The sequence below is a fragment of the Phascolarctos cinereus genome, unplaced genomic scaffold, assembly GCF_003287225.1.
Source record: "Phascolarctos cinereus isolate Bilbo 61053 unplaced genomic scaffold, phaCin_HiC Scaffold_2;HRSCAF=192, whole genome shotgun sequence".
Classification (NCBI taxonomy): Eukaryota; Metazoa; Chordata; class Mammalia; order Diprotodontia; family Phascolarctidae; genus Phascolarctos; species Phascolarctos cinereus.
Genome location: NW_027555625.1, coordinates 265,283,879 through 265,301,112, shown reverse-complemented (window position 1 = coordinate 265,301,112; position 17,234 = coordinate 265,283,879). Strand labels below are relative to the sequence as shown.

The 17,234-nt window shown below is 44.0% G+C and overlaps 1 protein-coding gene across 1 annotated transcript in view; it reads right to left on the bottom strand.

Moving 5' to 3' along the window:
• The window catches only part of FIBCD1 (fibrinogen C domain containing 1), a 42,916-nt gene that overhangs the window by 22,690 nt on the left and 2,992 nt on the right, over nucleotides 1-17,234 (bottom strand). Inside the window, exons 2-3 of the mRNA XM_020973565.2 lie at nucleotides 11,599-11,758; nucleotides 10,635-10,771 (exon numbers count right to left, since the gene is read on the bottom strand). Of these exons, the coding sequence (XP_020829224.2) occupies nucleotides 10,635-10,771; nucleotides 11,599-11,758 (297 nt within the window). The remainder of the gene's footprint in view (nucleotides 1-10,634; nucleotides 10,772-11,598; nucleotides 11,759-17,234) is intronic.

The window sequence follows — 17,234 nt, the reverse complement described above, 5'->3', positions numbered from 1 at the left end:
CCCCTGAGATAACCCAATCTACAGTTAGACCACAGGTGGGGAACTTATGGCCTTAAGGCCACATGTGGTCTTCTAGGTCCTTAAATGGGACCTTTTGACTGAATTTTTTAAAAGGCCACACTTAAGGACCTAGAAGACCACATGTGGCCTTATAGTGGCAGGTTCCCACCCCTGATTTAGACATTTCTTACTGTTGGGATTTTTTTCTTATTCTGAATTAAATCTATCCCTCTGTAACCATTAGTCCTTGTTCTGCCTTCTGCGGCCAGGCAGAACAAGTCTATCTCTCTTCCTCATGACAGCCCTTAAAATACTTGAAAGACAGTAATCCTGTTCCCATCCCTCTGCTCCAGCTCCACATCGTTTCTTCTCCAGGCTAAGCATTGCCAGTTCCTTGGGCTGATCCTTTTTTGCATGATTGACCTCCACAATCATCCTCATCCTAGTCATCCTCATCAAGATGGTCTCTTATCAATATCCTTCCTAAAATTTAAGGCCCAGAATGAAATCCTCCAGACGTGGTCAGACCAAAGTAGAAGGTATGTAAACTATCACCTCCTGGATCTGGATACTCAGTCTTTAAGGCAACCTCAGGTCTCTAGGTATTTTAGTGTGTGATTGAGTAATTGGTTAAGAGTAGTCTTTACTTGATACGGGGGTAGTGCGGGAGCAGTGGGGGGAAGGGGGGAGGAAGTCCCAAACCTCCCCTTTCCAGACTTCATGGATGTTGCTTTGGGTGAGACAATGCTTGGTCCTTATTAATCATTCTAGTGGCAAGAACAAAAGCCTAGAAATGGTCCTGTTTAAATCGATACTCTTATAGGATGCTAACCTGCAGACTGTACCTGGAGAATCCCAGAACTAGATATGTATCCTCTGACAGCTTCATCTTCTGTGAAGAGAGGGTTAGTAGGGGCTATGTCTCAAAGGTGGCAGTGGCTTTTGAATGACTGGATGGAGATGAGTAGATCCAATGGGTGTCATCCTTCAAACGGGTCCCTGAGGGAGGCTGGCAACTGGCCACAGCAATGATTCCATCATTCATGGATCAAATGAGGTCATTTTAAAGTGCTTAACACAGTTTCCTGCACGTAGTAGGCCCTTAATAAGTGCTTATTTCCTCCTTCCCCTCCCTCATGGTATTTTGTAGGATCCTAAAGTTAGAGATGTAGCCTGGCATTAGCCTCAGAGCCAGGAAGACAAGGGTTCAAGACACAATCAGACACAATCTGGCTGTGTGATCCTGGGCAAGTCTCTTAATCTCTCTGTACTCTGGGTAACTCTCTAAGAATTCAAGTGGCAGAGAAGAAATAGACTTATACTGACCAGTAAAGTCACAGGTCTTGTCCCCATCCCTATATTTTAATAATATATCCCTATTTTAAATAATATAGTAATAATAGCACTTAACCCCCAGGATTGTTGTGAGGATAAAATGAGATCATATTTGTAAGGTGCTTTACAAACCTTGAAGTCATGCTTGTATTATTTAAAACTGGAAGGGACCTTATAGATAAACTGGTCTAACCTCATCTTGAAACAAATGAGGAAACTGAGGCCCAGAAAAATTAAATGACTTATCCAAAGTCACATAGGTGGTAACCGAGGAAGCATTTGAACCTGGGTCCCCTGCATCCAAATCCAGTGTTCTTTATACCTTTGTGTAATTATTCTTTGGGACTTACATTCAGTCTCACTTTGCAAGTGACCCAAGAAGACCAGTCTCAAGATTCTACTCTCCCTCTTCATTTTTGATCCCAACTGCATTTTCCAATGATTGCTCACCCTACCTTTTAACTGGTTCTAAAAAATTGGGGCCATCCTCAAAGGACAAAGGTTTCTCATAAAGGAAAAGATTTCAAACCATGGGCTGTAGGCTCTCTCCCATGGAAGATGGTTGGCACTGGAAGTTTTCTGGCACTGGAAGAGAAGCTTAATATCCTCATCTATGAAATTAATAGGTTGGACTTGACTTCCCCACCCCTGCTTTAGTCTCAGAGGTCCAGGACGACTTGCCTGTAGGTCACACAAGAAATAGGGTGGTAGAACTTTGACTGCCAATGCAGAACCCTTTCCATTATAGTGCCTTGTTAGAATGATGGCAATCTCACTGGTATGAGGTCTCCTCTAGGAACCACCTCAAAGGACAATAGTCATTGGCTAATCATTTCTGCTTAGCTGTTGTTGCTATTTATTATTAATTGTAATGTTTATTATTTGTTATAATAAACAGTCTCATGATGTTACAGTTACAGATCCAACACTGAGCTGTCCCCAGCAGTGTTGCATTCAAAGCCAATTCCCAGACTCTGCAAATGAAGAGGTTTGGGTCCAGCATTCTCCTCCTACCATAACCTTGCAACTCAAGGGGAAAATCTGTCTCTCTTCTGGGCTAGGGGTGAGGCAGCTTCAACCACCTAATTGGGCAATCTCCTTCCTACTTCCTAGCAGTCTGGCAGACAAAGCTGGGCTTCTGGGAAGGGGGCTGCAGCCCCTGTGGGGGACAAATCCAATCTCAATGTCCAGCCCAGTCTGCTTCTTATCTCTCACAGAGACGGGTCCCCCGGCAGTCAGGGATCAGCTTGGAAGCAGTTTCTTTGATGTGTTCAAAGAGGAAAGAATTTTTCCTCGTTCTTTGAGAGCTGCAGGTGGGGGGGGGGGGAGAAGGAGGAGAAAAAAAATTGCTTGCAGGAGAGCCAATTAGAAGCAATTCTGAACCGGCTGACCTGATGTGGCATTAAATGCCTCAGAGAACTTGCAGGTCGTTGACAAGGTAGACTTTTTAATTTTTTTTATTTTTTATTTTTTATTTTTTTTGCTCCTCTGCACTTCTCTGATGGAGAAAGTTGCAGTGACGTGTTTACAAGAGGAGCAGGTCTGAAGACAGATTGATTCTGGTGGCAAGATCCTGCTGTGATATGTGCAGGAGTGGCCATGACCCCATGTGACAACCATGCTGCTCTCAGGTTTCTCAATTTGGAGATAATTTTGAAGCCTTTGGGAGGATTCCCTCATGGAAATGAAAGCTCCTCCTGGAGGGCAAGAAGGAAAACCATTCCTGGGGCATAAGGAACGGACTGGACCACCCTGGCTTTTTGACCCCAGGTGAATTTAAGGTGGAGGAGAAGGAGATGGTGCCAATGGCTGTTGCTAAAAAGTACTCAGAGGCAGAATAAAGCATGGGGATTGTATGCAACTGCCCCTTCCACAGTCCCCTGTCTTTCTTAGACTCCAGGTTGCCCTTCTGTGGCTTTTCTTCTCTTCCTGCCCTGGGACTTAGGTATAGTGGAAAAAAATCCCTAGCTTTGAGTCCCACCTTTGATTCTTACCATCCATGCGACCTTGGGCAAGTCACTTAATTGCCTTGGGACCACTAGGTGATGAAGTAGATAGTATGGGACCTGGAGTCAAGAAGACCTGAGTTGCAATCCTGCCTCAGATACTTACTAGGTTTGTAACTCCTGGTGAGTCACTTAACTTCTCTAGGCCTCAGTCTCCTTATCTGTAAAATGAGATGGATGAACTAGCTGGTGTCTGAGGTCCCTTCCAGATCTATGACATTATGGATGTTAATTTTAAACCGAGAAAGAAAGAAAATCACATGAAGTGTCCTGGTATCTTAGTCCCTTAGGGACAGCTCAGAAGAAATGATATGTATTTTTTTTTGAAAGTGAGGTTCCTGGATAGAGCACCAGCCCTGGATTCAAGAGGACCTGAGTTCAAATCCAGCCTCAGACAAATAACACTCACTAGCTGTGTGACCTTGGGCAAGTCACTTAACCCCATTGCCTAGCAAAAACCAAAAAAAAAGAAACTGAGGTTGCCTCTCTTGATCAGCTGGAAGTGAAGCAGCCACTCATGAGCCTGACCCTAATGCTGATCAGCAGGGAAGCTTTAACCTGCTTCATTTTTATGACCGATGCCAGTCTGTCTCTTTTTAGGCAATAGCCTGGTGGCTTTCTATTCAAGCGGGCTCGCTACCATCTTGGTGTTGGACTTGGTGAGGACACATAATTGGCTTTAGACTACTACTACTACTACTACTACTACTACTACTACTTCTACTACTACTACTACTACTACTACTACTACTACTACCACCACTACTACTACTACTACTACTACTACTACTACTACTACTACTACTACTACTACTACTACTACTACTACTACTACTACTTCTACTACTAGCTAACATTTATATAGCATGTACTATGATCCAGGTATTGTGCTAAGCCTTTATAACTATTCTCTCCTTTGATTCTCACAACAACCCTGAAAGGTGGATGCTATTATTATTGCCATTTTACAGATGAGGAAATTGAGGAAAACAGGTGTTAAGTGACTTGTTTAGGGTCACACATCTAGGAAATGTCAGAAGCGGGATTTCGACTCAGGTCTCAGCTCCTAACTCCCAAACTCAAGGGACCCACCAGCCTGAGCCTCCCCAGGAGTAGGGAGCAGGGACTATAGGCAGCTAGAAATCGTATCTTCCACCGGAGAATGAAAGACAAAGGAATTACTTCACTAAGCCTTGCCTCAAACAGTGCACTGGTCACAGGGTCAGGACAATGTGCCAGATCTCTCTGAATTCCCATTCAGTGACCTTTGTGCTCGCTAGCCCTTGTTTGAGGAGGAGGCTGTGGGAGGAGACCCCTGCCCACACTGTTCTTGCCAGTTTAAGAGTCCATGGGAGAAACTGGCACTTGGGCTTGTCAGTCCATTATCCTCTCCTTTTGGGACTTTTATCAGGTCACTAAGTGTTCCCAGCACATCCAGGACTAGCTAGCTGGGTTTCTTTGAATATCCCTCTTTAGATGTTTTATTTTCTCAGCATCAAGTAAATCCTTCCCTTATGGGCCTTCCTTAGAGTCCAGATCCCCTCCCCCACCCTCACCTCGAAGCAACATGAGTTTTACTGTAAACTTGGAGGTTCCGGTAGTTCCTTCTAGTCAGGAGAAGTGGGTAAGGAAGACTGGCTCAGCCTTCAGGCCTTCCCTGACCTCTCCAGCCCATAATGATCTCTCTAAAATCAATGGATAGATTTCAGGGGGTCCATGAATTTGTATGTGGTTTTTCAAAAAATATCTTGATAACTATTCCAATAATGGGCAGCTAAGTGGTGCAGTGGATAAGAGCACTGGGCCTGGAGTTAGGAAGACTCATCTTCCTGAGTTCAAATCCGGCCTCAGACCCTTACTAGCTGTAGGACCCTGAGCAAGTCATTTTACCCTGTTTGCCTCAGTTTCCTCATCTGCAAAATGAGCTGGAGAAGTAAATGGCAAATCACTCTAATATCTTTGCCCAGAACACCGCAGATGGGGTCATGAAGAGTCGGACATGACTGAAACAACTGAATAGCAGCAATCTCAATAATTGATGTCCTATGTAATCCTATATATTTTATTCCATGCATTTCAAACTATTATTCTGCGAAGGGTCTCTAGGCTTTTCCAGGCTGTGAGAGGGATCTATGACATAAAAAGGTTAAGAACTCTTGTCCGAAAGCATTTACTGTGTGGATCACTCATTTGACAGATGATTTATGCTTTCATCTCCTCATCTAGACTATAAGCTCCTTGAGGGCAGCAACATTTTTTTTTGTTTCTTCTTTGAAATGGTAGTTCTAATGCTTTCTCACTGGTAGGATTCTCGACCAAGTCCTCTTATAGAACCTCAGGAGATAATGGATTTGGGGAGAAGGGGAGAGTGTGATGAAGAGGCCCTTTCCTTCTCTCAATGCTTGACTGGTCTCTGTCTTACCCTGATCTAGATTACCATCTTCTGTGGGACACCATGTGGTATAAAGGAAGGTATACTAGATGGGGAGTTAGAAGACCTTAACTTGAATCAAGATGGCTCCTTGCTACTTATGGGGCCTTGGCCAAGTCACTAAACTTTTCTAGATCTGTAATGTCCTCCTTCCCATCTCTACATCCTGCGAATTTCTCATTGTGCTATATGCCCTGCTATCACATTTGAGGAAAGGACATTGATCAAGCTGGAGTATGTGCAAAGGAAAGGGACTAGGAGGTTGAGGGGACTGGCAACTATGGCCTACAAGGATCAGTTTGGGGCAGGGAGGTGGTGCAGTGGATAGAGTACCAGCCCTGGAGTCAGGAGGACCTGAGTTCAAATCTGGCCTCAGACACTTGACACTTATGTGTGACCATGAGTAAGTCACTTAACCCTGATTGTCTTGCCCCCCCCCAAAAAAAAGAGTTAAATAAAAAAGGATCAGTTTGAGGAACTGGGAGAAAAGGAAAGGAAAAATTTGGAGGAGAAATGATTATAGGATTATATATTAAGTACTGAAAGGGACCCTAGAGGTCATCTAGTACAACCCCCTCATTTTACAGATAAGTCTCTTGTGAAGAGATTTGCCCAAGGTCACACAACTAGTAAGTAGTAAAGGCAAGATTTGAACCCAGATCCTCAGACTCCTGATCCACTTCTCTTTCCTCTGCACCACCAACTCTGATCACTGTCTCCACATATTTGAGTCTGTAGGAAAAAATCGTAGGCTTTATAGTTGGAAAATCCTTAGATATCATTTAGTGCAACCCTTTTATTTTTCAGATCAGGAAATGTAGGGTTGAAGAAGCTATAATGTGGAAATGGGGTTTTATTTATTTATTGCTTGCTCTTCAGTGGATAAAGATTAGAGGCAAACAGATCAAAAATCGATATTGGGGGAAATGTTCTTCTAATTAGAACTGCCTTGAGAGGGATTATTTTACCTATCACGGAAGGTCTTCAAGTAGAAGCTGAATGACAGCATGTTCGAGTACCGGAGTAGGGTTTCTGTTTGGGGTTAGGTTGAATAGACAGCCTCTGAGGTCTGCCTCCAATTCTGAAATACTGTGATTCTATGATTCTACCTAGACCAGAAATGGGGCAATTCCCTCCAGCTAGCGCCATCCCTTGCCTGGATCCCATGCTAGACTAGAGATTGTTCAGGGTGAGTTTTAAAAAGGTAATAAAAAACCCCTAAAGGTCACTGCATGGGGCTTTTGGGTCTCACTTGATGCACAGGTCTTGTCTGACACATTCAGGACACTTTTCCAGTTGCTGAATCCTGCTATGAGAAATGCTATGAGTCCTGCTCCTCAACCCTGGCCTGACATGACACTTCCTCTTGCTAAGGTTCACTGCTTTCCCAAGATGGGCCCCTCTTACACTATCAGGGAAGCTAAAAGTCACCTAGGACCAACCTGGGATACTATACTTAAAGGCACTACTCTGGACTTTGGCCAAAAGCTCTCTTCCAGCTCTCTGGCCCCGTCTTTCTCTGCTTTCACTTTGGGGTGAGGTTATGGTAAGATGTTCCAATCTATCTCTCTGGGGAAAGTACAGCTCTAGGCTGGCTGGTCTGCCTGGGAGGGCAATCAAGAGGTGAAATTGGAGGACAGGCAGTTTGGACATGAGTCATAATGAGAATGGATGGTAACTGGTGTCAGGAGGGGCTTCCGGCTCCCTCCCAAACAACAATTGAGTTTCTAAGCGATTTGCTTTGGCAGGGCACTGATCTTAACAGATGCCTGTAGGTACCTTGAGAGAGATTGGTTTTGATGGAAGCCAGAATGGATATTAATGTTTATTTGCTGTGGCTAGTGCTATTCACATGATAACTGCTTTTTCTGAGGTTTTTTTTTCTTTATCATGCCAAAGCTTCAGATCCCAGCCCCTGAGTGGAAGATTGGTGTCATATCAGAGTTCCTTATTGACTTCTCTTGTAACCTTCCTGATACTAACTCAGTTGAAATTACCCGCCTCCCAGCCCAAATCCTCAATGACTTCCCCCGAGATTAGTCCCAAGTCCAATAGAGAGGGGAAGATCCATCGCTTCTTCTGGTGTCTCAGTCTTTTATTAAGACTGTCCTAACCCTTAACTCTGATTTCTAGGCTACAAGAGCAGCTTTTTCTTCTATGCCTCACTCCTAGGAATTTCTGAAGGCAGAGATACACCATAACTCAGTTCCTCTGTGGACCCAGAGAACAAAAGAGCTTTCAACTGCCAGACACGTACTGAGTGCATTCAAAAGCTCTCCTTTCGAGCCTGAAGACATGATTGGTGACGTGTTTGTCTTTTAACTCTTTTGAGAAGTCTAAGATTCTGTATCACTAGCTGTAATGACCTGCCCTCACTCAAACTCTACTTCTCCCTACCCTTGCCCTTCCTTTTCCACTGATGGCACAGGAATGATCTCTTCCTTTCAGCTTTCACTAACTCTTCACCATCCCTCCCCCATTACTCTCTTATTCCCCTGGCTAACCCTGCTTCTTCTTTTTAGTCACTTATTTTATTTGAAGCCAAACTTCTCCCTAGATATCTCTTGGCTTGGAAATCAATACTTTAAAAATAGTCAACATCAACTTCCTCTTTGAAGAAAGATGTGCTGTGGTTGGTGGCTCTGTGCATCCATCATGGACATCTTTACTAGGTATCAAAGACTGCCCCTTGCCTAGCATATACATCCCAGCACTCACAGCATGACCAGGCAAATGGGCCTAATTAGTTGACCCAAATTTGGACCCATATCCTACCAAAACTTGGAAGGTTAGAGAAAGCCTGGTTTGAGCTATTCATTTTCCCATTGCTGCTGTGATCCCCAGCTTTGGCCAACTCATATTCCCCCCTATTCCCTACCTTGAAGTCATGGGGATCTCTCTCAGGTTCAGGAGCCAATTAGCTCCGGACATTGGCCCTTTACAAGGTGGTTACTGTCCACTAAACTTCTAAGACATGGCTTCCCAACCATAATCTACCAACGAATCTTAAAGTCTTATCCAATTGATGTCTAAGCTGGTTGCCGCCATCATATGCCCCTTTCCATGGCTTACTGAGTATCCTAGCTGGAAGGGAAAATCTGTGTCAATGGACATGGTGCATTTGCATGTACTAGAGAGAGTAAGATGATAATTTTTACTTCAAAGTAAAATGTTATCTGCTAATAATTATGTTATTTAAAGTACATTTGCATAGCTGAGAGAAATTATAGTAAAGCTATTTTAAATTATAAATTTAAGTAATTTAAATATAGTAAAATTATTTTTTAAAAATTACAAAGCTTTTTCCACTCCAGTCCAGCTTCCACTTGGTTGTCAAAGTGATCTTCCTAAAGCACAGGGTCTGACCATATCCCTGTCTCCTTCTCTCTCTCTCTCAATCTCTCTCTCTTTCTCTCTCTCTCTCTCTCAGTTTTTCTCTCTCAATCTCTCTCTCTCTCTCTCTCTCTCTCTCTCTCTCTCTCTCTCTCTCTCTCTCTCTCTCTCACACACACACACACACACACACACACGCCCCCATGTGGATCCCCCCCAGAATTAAATATAAAATCCTCTGTTTAAAATCCATAGCTTTTCATAACCTTCCCCTCCACCTTGATAGTCTTTCTTTACCTTCTACCTTTTTTTTTGGAATTGACTTCTTTATTACCCCAGGGGTCTTTTCCATTAAAAGGTAAAAGAAGGTACAGGAACAAGGAAAAGAAACCAAAGCAAAAACACAAGCGGTGTTAGAGCTCCCAAGAGTCACCAAGCTAGTCAATGTTGCGGAAGCTCCCAGATGGTGCAGAGCACCCAGGTACTCTGAGATCCACAATGGAACACTGGCTTCTTTGCTATTTATTCTCTGAACATGGCATTCCATTTCCTGACTCAAGGCATTTTCCCTGGCTGCCCCTATGCCAGGAATGCTCCCCCTTCTCGTCTTCTCCTCCTAGCTTCCCTACCTTCCTTCAAGTCCCATCTAAAATCCTGCCTTCCAGGGGCAGTTAGGTGGCACAGCAAATAAAGTGCCTGGCCTGGAATCAGGAAGATTCATCTTCCTGAGTTCAAATGTGGCCTCAGACGCTTACTAGCTGTGTGACCTTGGGCAAGTCACTTAACCCTGTTAAAATTAAATAAATAAATAGATAGATAGATAGATAGATAGATAGATAGATAGATAGATAGATAGATAAATAAATAAATAAATGAGCGAATAAATAAATAATAAGTAAGTAAGTAAGTAAATAAATAAATAAATAAATGAGTGAGTAAATAAATAAATAAATAAAGCCCCATCTTTTACAAGAAGTCTTTCCTGGTCATTCTTTAATTCTAGTATTTTCCCTCTGCTGACTTTCTCCAGTTTTTCCTGTATTTAGCTTGTTTGCATATAGTTGTTTGCATGTTGTCTCTCCCATTCGACTGTGAGCTCTTTGGGAGCAGGGACTCTCTTTTGCTTTGCATCCCCAGCCCTTAGCACACAATGGGCACTTAATAAATGTTCATTTATTGCTGATTGACACTTCAATATTCTTTCTATCATCCCCCTTTCCTCTCTTCAGCATTTGGAAAACAGACAAGTAAAAACTCATCTCACTAAAAATAATAGCCACCCACTCAAGGCAAGTAATTTGTTGTGCCAGAGAAATAAGGAAGGACATGGATTCTTGTCTCTGACACAAGGGTGATCCTTGTTTTTACTGCCTTAGGGAGAATGGGCTGGTCAAAGAAGGCTGGAGGCTTGCTTGTCGTGAATGTGTCTACGAGCCTTCCTTAGTCATATCTCAGATGCGTCACGGACCACAGGGAACTAGAGGGTGTTTATGTCTGGAAGAGTTTGCCTCTGGGGCAGGGGGACTCACCGTCCATCCCCCTCCATCAGTGCTCATGTCGCAGTAGACCTGGAAGCCTGAGGGGTAATGAGTGGGGAAAACAGAGTAAATCCCATCTTCCTGCTGGCCACTGGCATAGATGTCCAGACAATCTCTCGGGCGGGAGCCTGGAAGAAGAGATGGAGCCAGAAGCATTAGGATGGGGAGAAAAATAACTGGGCAAGTTAGGAAGTTTTATGACATGGCTTCCTGTCTGGTCCATTACATTCTCTAGAAAGCAACTAAACCTCGTCTGGGGTTGTGCCTCCTTTTGTCTGTGAGGCAGTCTTTCTGTCTTGGGGATTGGAGCAGAGGGGTGTGTGTGTGTGTGTGTGTGTGTGTGTGTGTGAAGGACCAAGAAGACAAGACTGAGTAATCTTGTGCATGGAACTGAAGCTCGAAGAGTGAATGGTTTTAAGGGGCAGGGAAGATTAGTTCCCCTGGAAAACAGTTCTCAGCCCTTTGTCCTTGTTATAGGGCTCTGCAGCTGCTGCTACATCTGAGGAATGAGAGCTGGTCTGTCCTCTGGGACAGTCAGTCAGTAAACATTTTCAGTCATTTTTTGGTTGCGTCCAACTCTTTGTGACCCCATTTGGAGTTTTTTCAGCAAAGATCCTGGAGTGGTTTGCCATTTCCTTCTCCAGCTCATTTTATAGATGAGGAAACTGAGGCAAACAAGGTTAAGTGACTTGTCCAGGGTCACACAGCTAGTAAGAGTCTGAGGGCAGATTTGAATTCAGGAAGATGAATCTTCGTAACTCCAGGCACTTTATCCACTGCATCACCTAGCTGTCCATAGTAAACATTTATTAAGTGCCTACCACTGTGCTAAGCACGGGGCATTCAAAGAAAGGCAAAAAGACAGTCTCTGCCCTCAATTTGCTCCCAGTCTAACATGGAATGTAGATTGGGGAGAGGAGGCCTGATAGGCACAGGAAAGAATAAGCTCACTCACCATTAGAACAGCCCCTTGGCCTGGCCCCCCTGGAAGGGACTTTTTGCAGGTCAGCCTTGATTCGAGGCCGTGCAGCCCCTCGATCTTTCTGCAGAGTGTCCAGGACGTCACTGACGGAGCTCACCAGGTGGGCCATGTTGCTCTGGCTCTCTGAGAGGAGCTGTAGCACCGGGGGAGTGGGGGGGGGGAGGGAAGGAAGGATACCGATTCAGAACAGGCAGGAAGCACACCACACAATCTCTTAGGCAGGGCATCTGGTGGAAAGGGCACCCAGCTTATGGAGTCAGAGGACCTGGGCTAAAACGTCGCTTCTGCCTACAGGATCTCAATCTCTCTGAACTTCAGTTTCCTCACCTATAGCACTTGGCCACCTCCCAGCTCAAAAGCAATGATCCCATGATCCCTCCTCACGTTCTCTTAGAGTGCATCTCTTTTAGGCTTAGCCTGAGATCTAGGACTCTTCGTTTGTAGATGGGGAAATCGAGGCCCAGAGAGGTTCAGTTGATTTACCCAAGGTCACACAGGTAAATAAGTAGGAGTAGAATTAGAAACTTCCACCTTTTAACCCTGAATTTGGTGCTATATCAGGCTACCTTGTATCATACTTATTTGTACATGTTATACCCCTCTATTAGACTGTAAGACAAGGCAAAGGAAATGGCAAATCATTCGGGCATCTTTGCCAAGAAAACCCCAAATGAGGTCATGAAGAAATGTACCCCACTGAACAACAACATTAGACTACAAGCTTCCTGAAGGCTGGTACTGTATCCTTTTATTTTTTTCCATCTTTATATCCAAGTACCCAGATAAAGGACTTAACACAGAAGGTGCTTAGTAAATGTTCAGTTGCACAAGAGCCAGTGGCTTTCCTCATCCTTCCTAAACTTTGCTGTCCTACTCTATCCCAATTAATTAACCCATAAGCATTTATTAAGTACCTACTCTTCACCACCTTCTTAGGCACTGGAGATACAGGGCAAAAGTGAAAGTCTCTGCCCTCAAGGAGCTTACATTCTCTCAGGAAAATTAACATATTAATGTCTGCCCTTGTGCATCCCTCATGGTATCAAGCCCTTTTACCAAAGGCCCTATGAAAAAGCAGGAAAATCCCTCAACTATGGTTTAGAATTATAGATCTAGCATTAGAAGGGGTCTCTGAGGTCATCTAGCCCAACCTTCTCATTTTACAGATAAGGAAACTGAGGCTTGGAAAGGTTAAGTGACTTGCCTAAAGTCATAGGTTATAAGCTCCAGAGGGGAGATTTGAACCCAGGTCCTTTGAGTCCAGAGTCAAGGCTCTTTTATCTTCACCACACTGCTTTTTATTATAAATGTGAAATTAGGTTCAAGGGAAGGGCAGAGGGGCAAAGTATTGGTCTGTGGTTATAACTGAGAAAGGGCCATAGCCTTCGGCCAGATTACTTCAGGAATAAAGCCTGGAGTCTCAGGATACTTGTACGACCCTCTGGACTTTTCAGAATGCTTTCCTATTTATTAAATTATTGAAGTCTCACAACATACCCAGGAAGGAAGGAGGCTTTGTCACTAATGTACTGTGTGACCTTGGGCAGGTCCTTTCTCCTCTCTAGGGCAAACATTATTATGCCTATATTACAGATAGAGAAACTGAGGCCTAGATAGGGGAAAGGACTTGCCTAAATGTCCATAGTAGATTAATGGCAGGGCTAAAAATGTGAATAAAGGTCCCTTGACTCTCCTTCTGGGGTTCCTTCCATTATTCCATGTAGAGTATAGTAAATAATAGATGTAGTGGTTTGTAAACCATCATGTTTATGTGGCTGAGGGCAAGTCATTTAACTCGTCAGAATACCAGATAACACTCTAAGAGTAAGTTGCCTGATCGGTATAAACCGAGGGAGCTTCCATCTCTGGAGTTTGCCCAGCCAATGAAATCGCAGATCTGAACAAGAAAATAATCTTATAGCTTTGAAATAACTGAGCCATTATTATTGTTATGAATGATACCCACCCTACCACTTTGCCTCTATGACCTAGGGCAATTCACTCAACTCTTCTGGACCTCACCTTCCTCATCTGTGAAATGAAAGGATGGGGACAGACCAGATGGCTTCTATGGTAGCTGTCTGTCTATGATCCCAGGTGCTATGATGATTATAATTGTTCCTGGTAAAGAGAAAATGTCTTCTTTCCATGGCATTTCTTCAAATGTCTTTGCCCCCGTCTCTAATTCATACTGTATGACCTTGGGTGAGTCCTTTGGCTCCATTGGGCCTCAGTTTCCTCCTCTGTAAAGTGAGGAAGAAGATTTGCACTAGCTGGTCTCTGAGCTATCTTTCCAGGCCTAGGTCTGTGATTCTATGACCAACAGTGGCATTGAATAGATGTAGGAAGCCTACTTTTTGTTTTCTGTTCTTCTGGCCAGAGAAGGCTACAACACGCTTGACAGGTCTGAGTACAGGCTCAGACCTCAATTCTGAATGAGGAAGAAGAAATCATAATAACACCTCACCCTGCTGAGGAGTTCAAGGGGAGCTCGCCACATTTTCAGACCGGTGTCGGTCATTTGGAAGATAATAGCTTATTTGAGAAAGGGAAGCAGAAATGTACTTGGGCTTGAATTTTTTTTTTTAATGTTTCTCTAGTTTGTCCGAAGGCAGTAAGACCACAATTCTTTCTGTTCCCCTGCTGATTTAACCTCAGTGAAGGAGGTTATTCAGCACTGCGCTTAGCATTTAGGGGACACACAGAACCATGTGGAATAAAGGGAGGAGGAAGTGGAGGGAGGCAGCCCGATTCCTCATTGTGTTTTGTGGCTCTGCCTCGGAGACTGGCCTGCTCTGAAGACACCAGTGGTGAGGGCTGCCTAGGAAAAGGGCAAGAGTTCAGGCTGAGGGAGCCGGGAAAAGCTTAGAAAGTTGGCCAGCTGCTTTTGCAGATGGATAGCTGGGGGATGGTGGGCAGGGAGACAGGCTGTTGGCTGAAAACCAACTCACTTGGGTTAATGTCTACACCTGGTTATTGGCATGGCTGTTAATGAGGCCTTTGTTATGAAGAGTAACATCAGGTGTGTTTTGCCTTAGAATTTACAAAGCTCCCTACATTCACTCTTTTTTCACCCTCACAAGAATTCTGTGGAGATGCTGCCTGCCCATTTTGCAGATGAGGAAACTGAAGCTTATAAAAATTAAGCGATTTGTCCCTGCTCACACAGATAGTAAGTGTCAGAGGTAGGATCTGAACCCAGAACTGTCTGAGTGCCGCCCTTGGAGTCAAGTCAATAAGCATTTATTGAACACTTGCTGTGTGCCAGACAACTTACTAAGTATTTCGCATACAGAAAAAAGCAAAAACAGTCTTTGTCCTCGAGGAGCTCACATTCTGATGGGGGTGGGAGGGGACAAAATATATGTAAATAGGCATGAACAAGATCCATGCAGAATAGATGGAAGGGAATTTCAGAAGGGAAAGAACTGGCAGCTGGGGGGACTGGGGAAGGGCTCCTGCTGAACGTAGGATTCAGTTTCAAGGGAAGGCCGGGAAACTAAGAGTTAGAAGTGAGGGGGGATAGTACACTAGGCGTGGGGGAGAGCCAATGCAACTAGAGATAATGACAAACATGCCAGTGTTGCTGGACCTGAGTTTGTGGAGGGGAGTTAGGAAGACTGGGAATGTGGGAAGGAACCAGGTTATGAAAAGTTTTAAATGTCAAACAGAAAATGTTGTATTTGAACCAAGAGTTACTAGGGAGCCACTGGGGCTCCTGAGTGGTAGAAGAAGGGAGGGAGAGAGTAACATGGTCAGACCTATACTGTAGAAAAATCACTTTGGTGGCTTATGGGGAGGATGGATTAGAGTTGGCGATAACCACAGCTGGGCGGCCAGTTAGAAGGTTGTTGCGATAGTCCAGGTATGAGGTGATGAGGACCTGGGCTGGACTGGGTGCTGTGTGAGTAAAGAGAAGGAATCGGGTGTGAGAAATGTGAAGCTGGAAATGACCAGATTGGGCAACAGGAATGAAGAGACCTTGAACAAGTCACTTAACTTCAGTTTCCCCAGCTGTAAAACGGGGGTCACAGTACCCAGCCTATCAATGCCCTACACAACTTTCCAAGACTCAAATTGCAGAGATGGTAGAGCTGTGTTGGTAAAGGAAGTTCCTCACCTAGGACTTCCTGTTACCAATGAAATTATACATGTCTGGCCAAGAAATAGCCAAACAAAAATACTAGTAGTATTTCTGACCAAGGTTGTTTGGGGGTTTCAATGAGATGGACTTGGAAAATGATCAGCAAATCTTAAAGCACCTCATAAATGTCAATGATTATTAACATTATTAGTTTAAGTCAAGTCCTGGCTGATGGTGGGACCCTACTAGGAAGAGCAGAATATATACAATTTAACATATGCCTGTGACATTCATATTCTCTCTCTAACAAGCAGTAATGATTTAAGGAACCAAGAAGGGGCTCACAAACATGGGCTCGTGAGCTGTATACAGTTTTGTTGCTGAATCATTTTTTGGTCTTATCTGACTCTTTATGACCCTATTTGGGGTTTTCTTGGCAAAGGATACTGGAGTGATTTTCCATTTCCTTCTCCAGCTCATTTTGCTGATGAGGAAACTGAGGCAAACAGGATTAAGTGACTTGCCCAGGTCACACAGCTAGCTTTAAAATGTCTGAGGCCAGATTTGACCTCAGGAAGATATGTCTTCCTGACTCCAGGCCTAGCACTCTATCCACCATGCCACCTAGCTGCCCTGTTGGCAAAACAATGCTATTTTGCCAAAATTAAAAAGGGGGGCGGTCTACATCTATATGTTGACTTATTTCATTAATAGTCAAAGGCCTTTCTTAACCTTGGCTTCATCAAGCTACCTGCTTTTCCTGGGCCTAGGTTTTCTCATCTACAAAATGAGAAAACTGGTCTAGACAGATAATCCCTAACATCCTCTCTGTGTCAGAAACCTATGATCCTATAGTCCTTGGAGTGGAGCAGAGCTGAGGCTTAATGCTCTCAAGAATGCAGAGGTGAGTGGGGAAGAGATCCCAGGTGATCAAGGAGGAAGGAGATCCACTTTGGCCTGTAATTTCCTCATCTGTAAAATTAGAGAGTCAGACTAGCCAGGGGTTCTTAGCCTAGGAGCCATGAAAGTGGTTGGCTTTTGTTTCTCTGTTTGTTTTTAATTTCAATAACTATATTTAACTATAATTTGTTTCCTTTGTAATTTTACTTCCTTCATTTTAAAACATTTTGAGGAGTTCCATTGTCATTGCTGAGTTGTTTTTCAGTTGTATCTGACTCTTCATGACCCCATTGGGGGTTTTCTTGGCAGAGACACTGCAATGGTTTGCCATTTTCTTCTCCGGCTCATTTTATAGATGAAGAACTGAGGCAACTAGGGTTAAGTGACTTGCCCAGGGTCACAGAGCTAGTAAGTGTCAGAGGTCAGGTTTGAACCCAGGAAGATGAGTCTTCCTGACTCCAGATCTGGTGCTCTATCCACTGAGCCACCTAGCTGCCTCAAAGATGTCCATAGGCTTCACCAAACTGCCAAAGGGAGTCCATGACACAATTAAGGTTCAGAATCCCTGGACTAGATGGACTTCTAACTCTAAATACTCTAATTCACACCATCCTATAACCCTTTG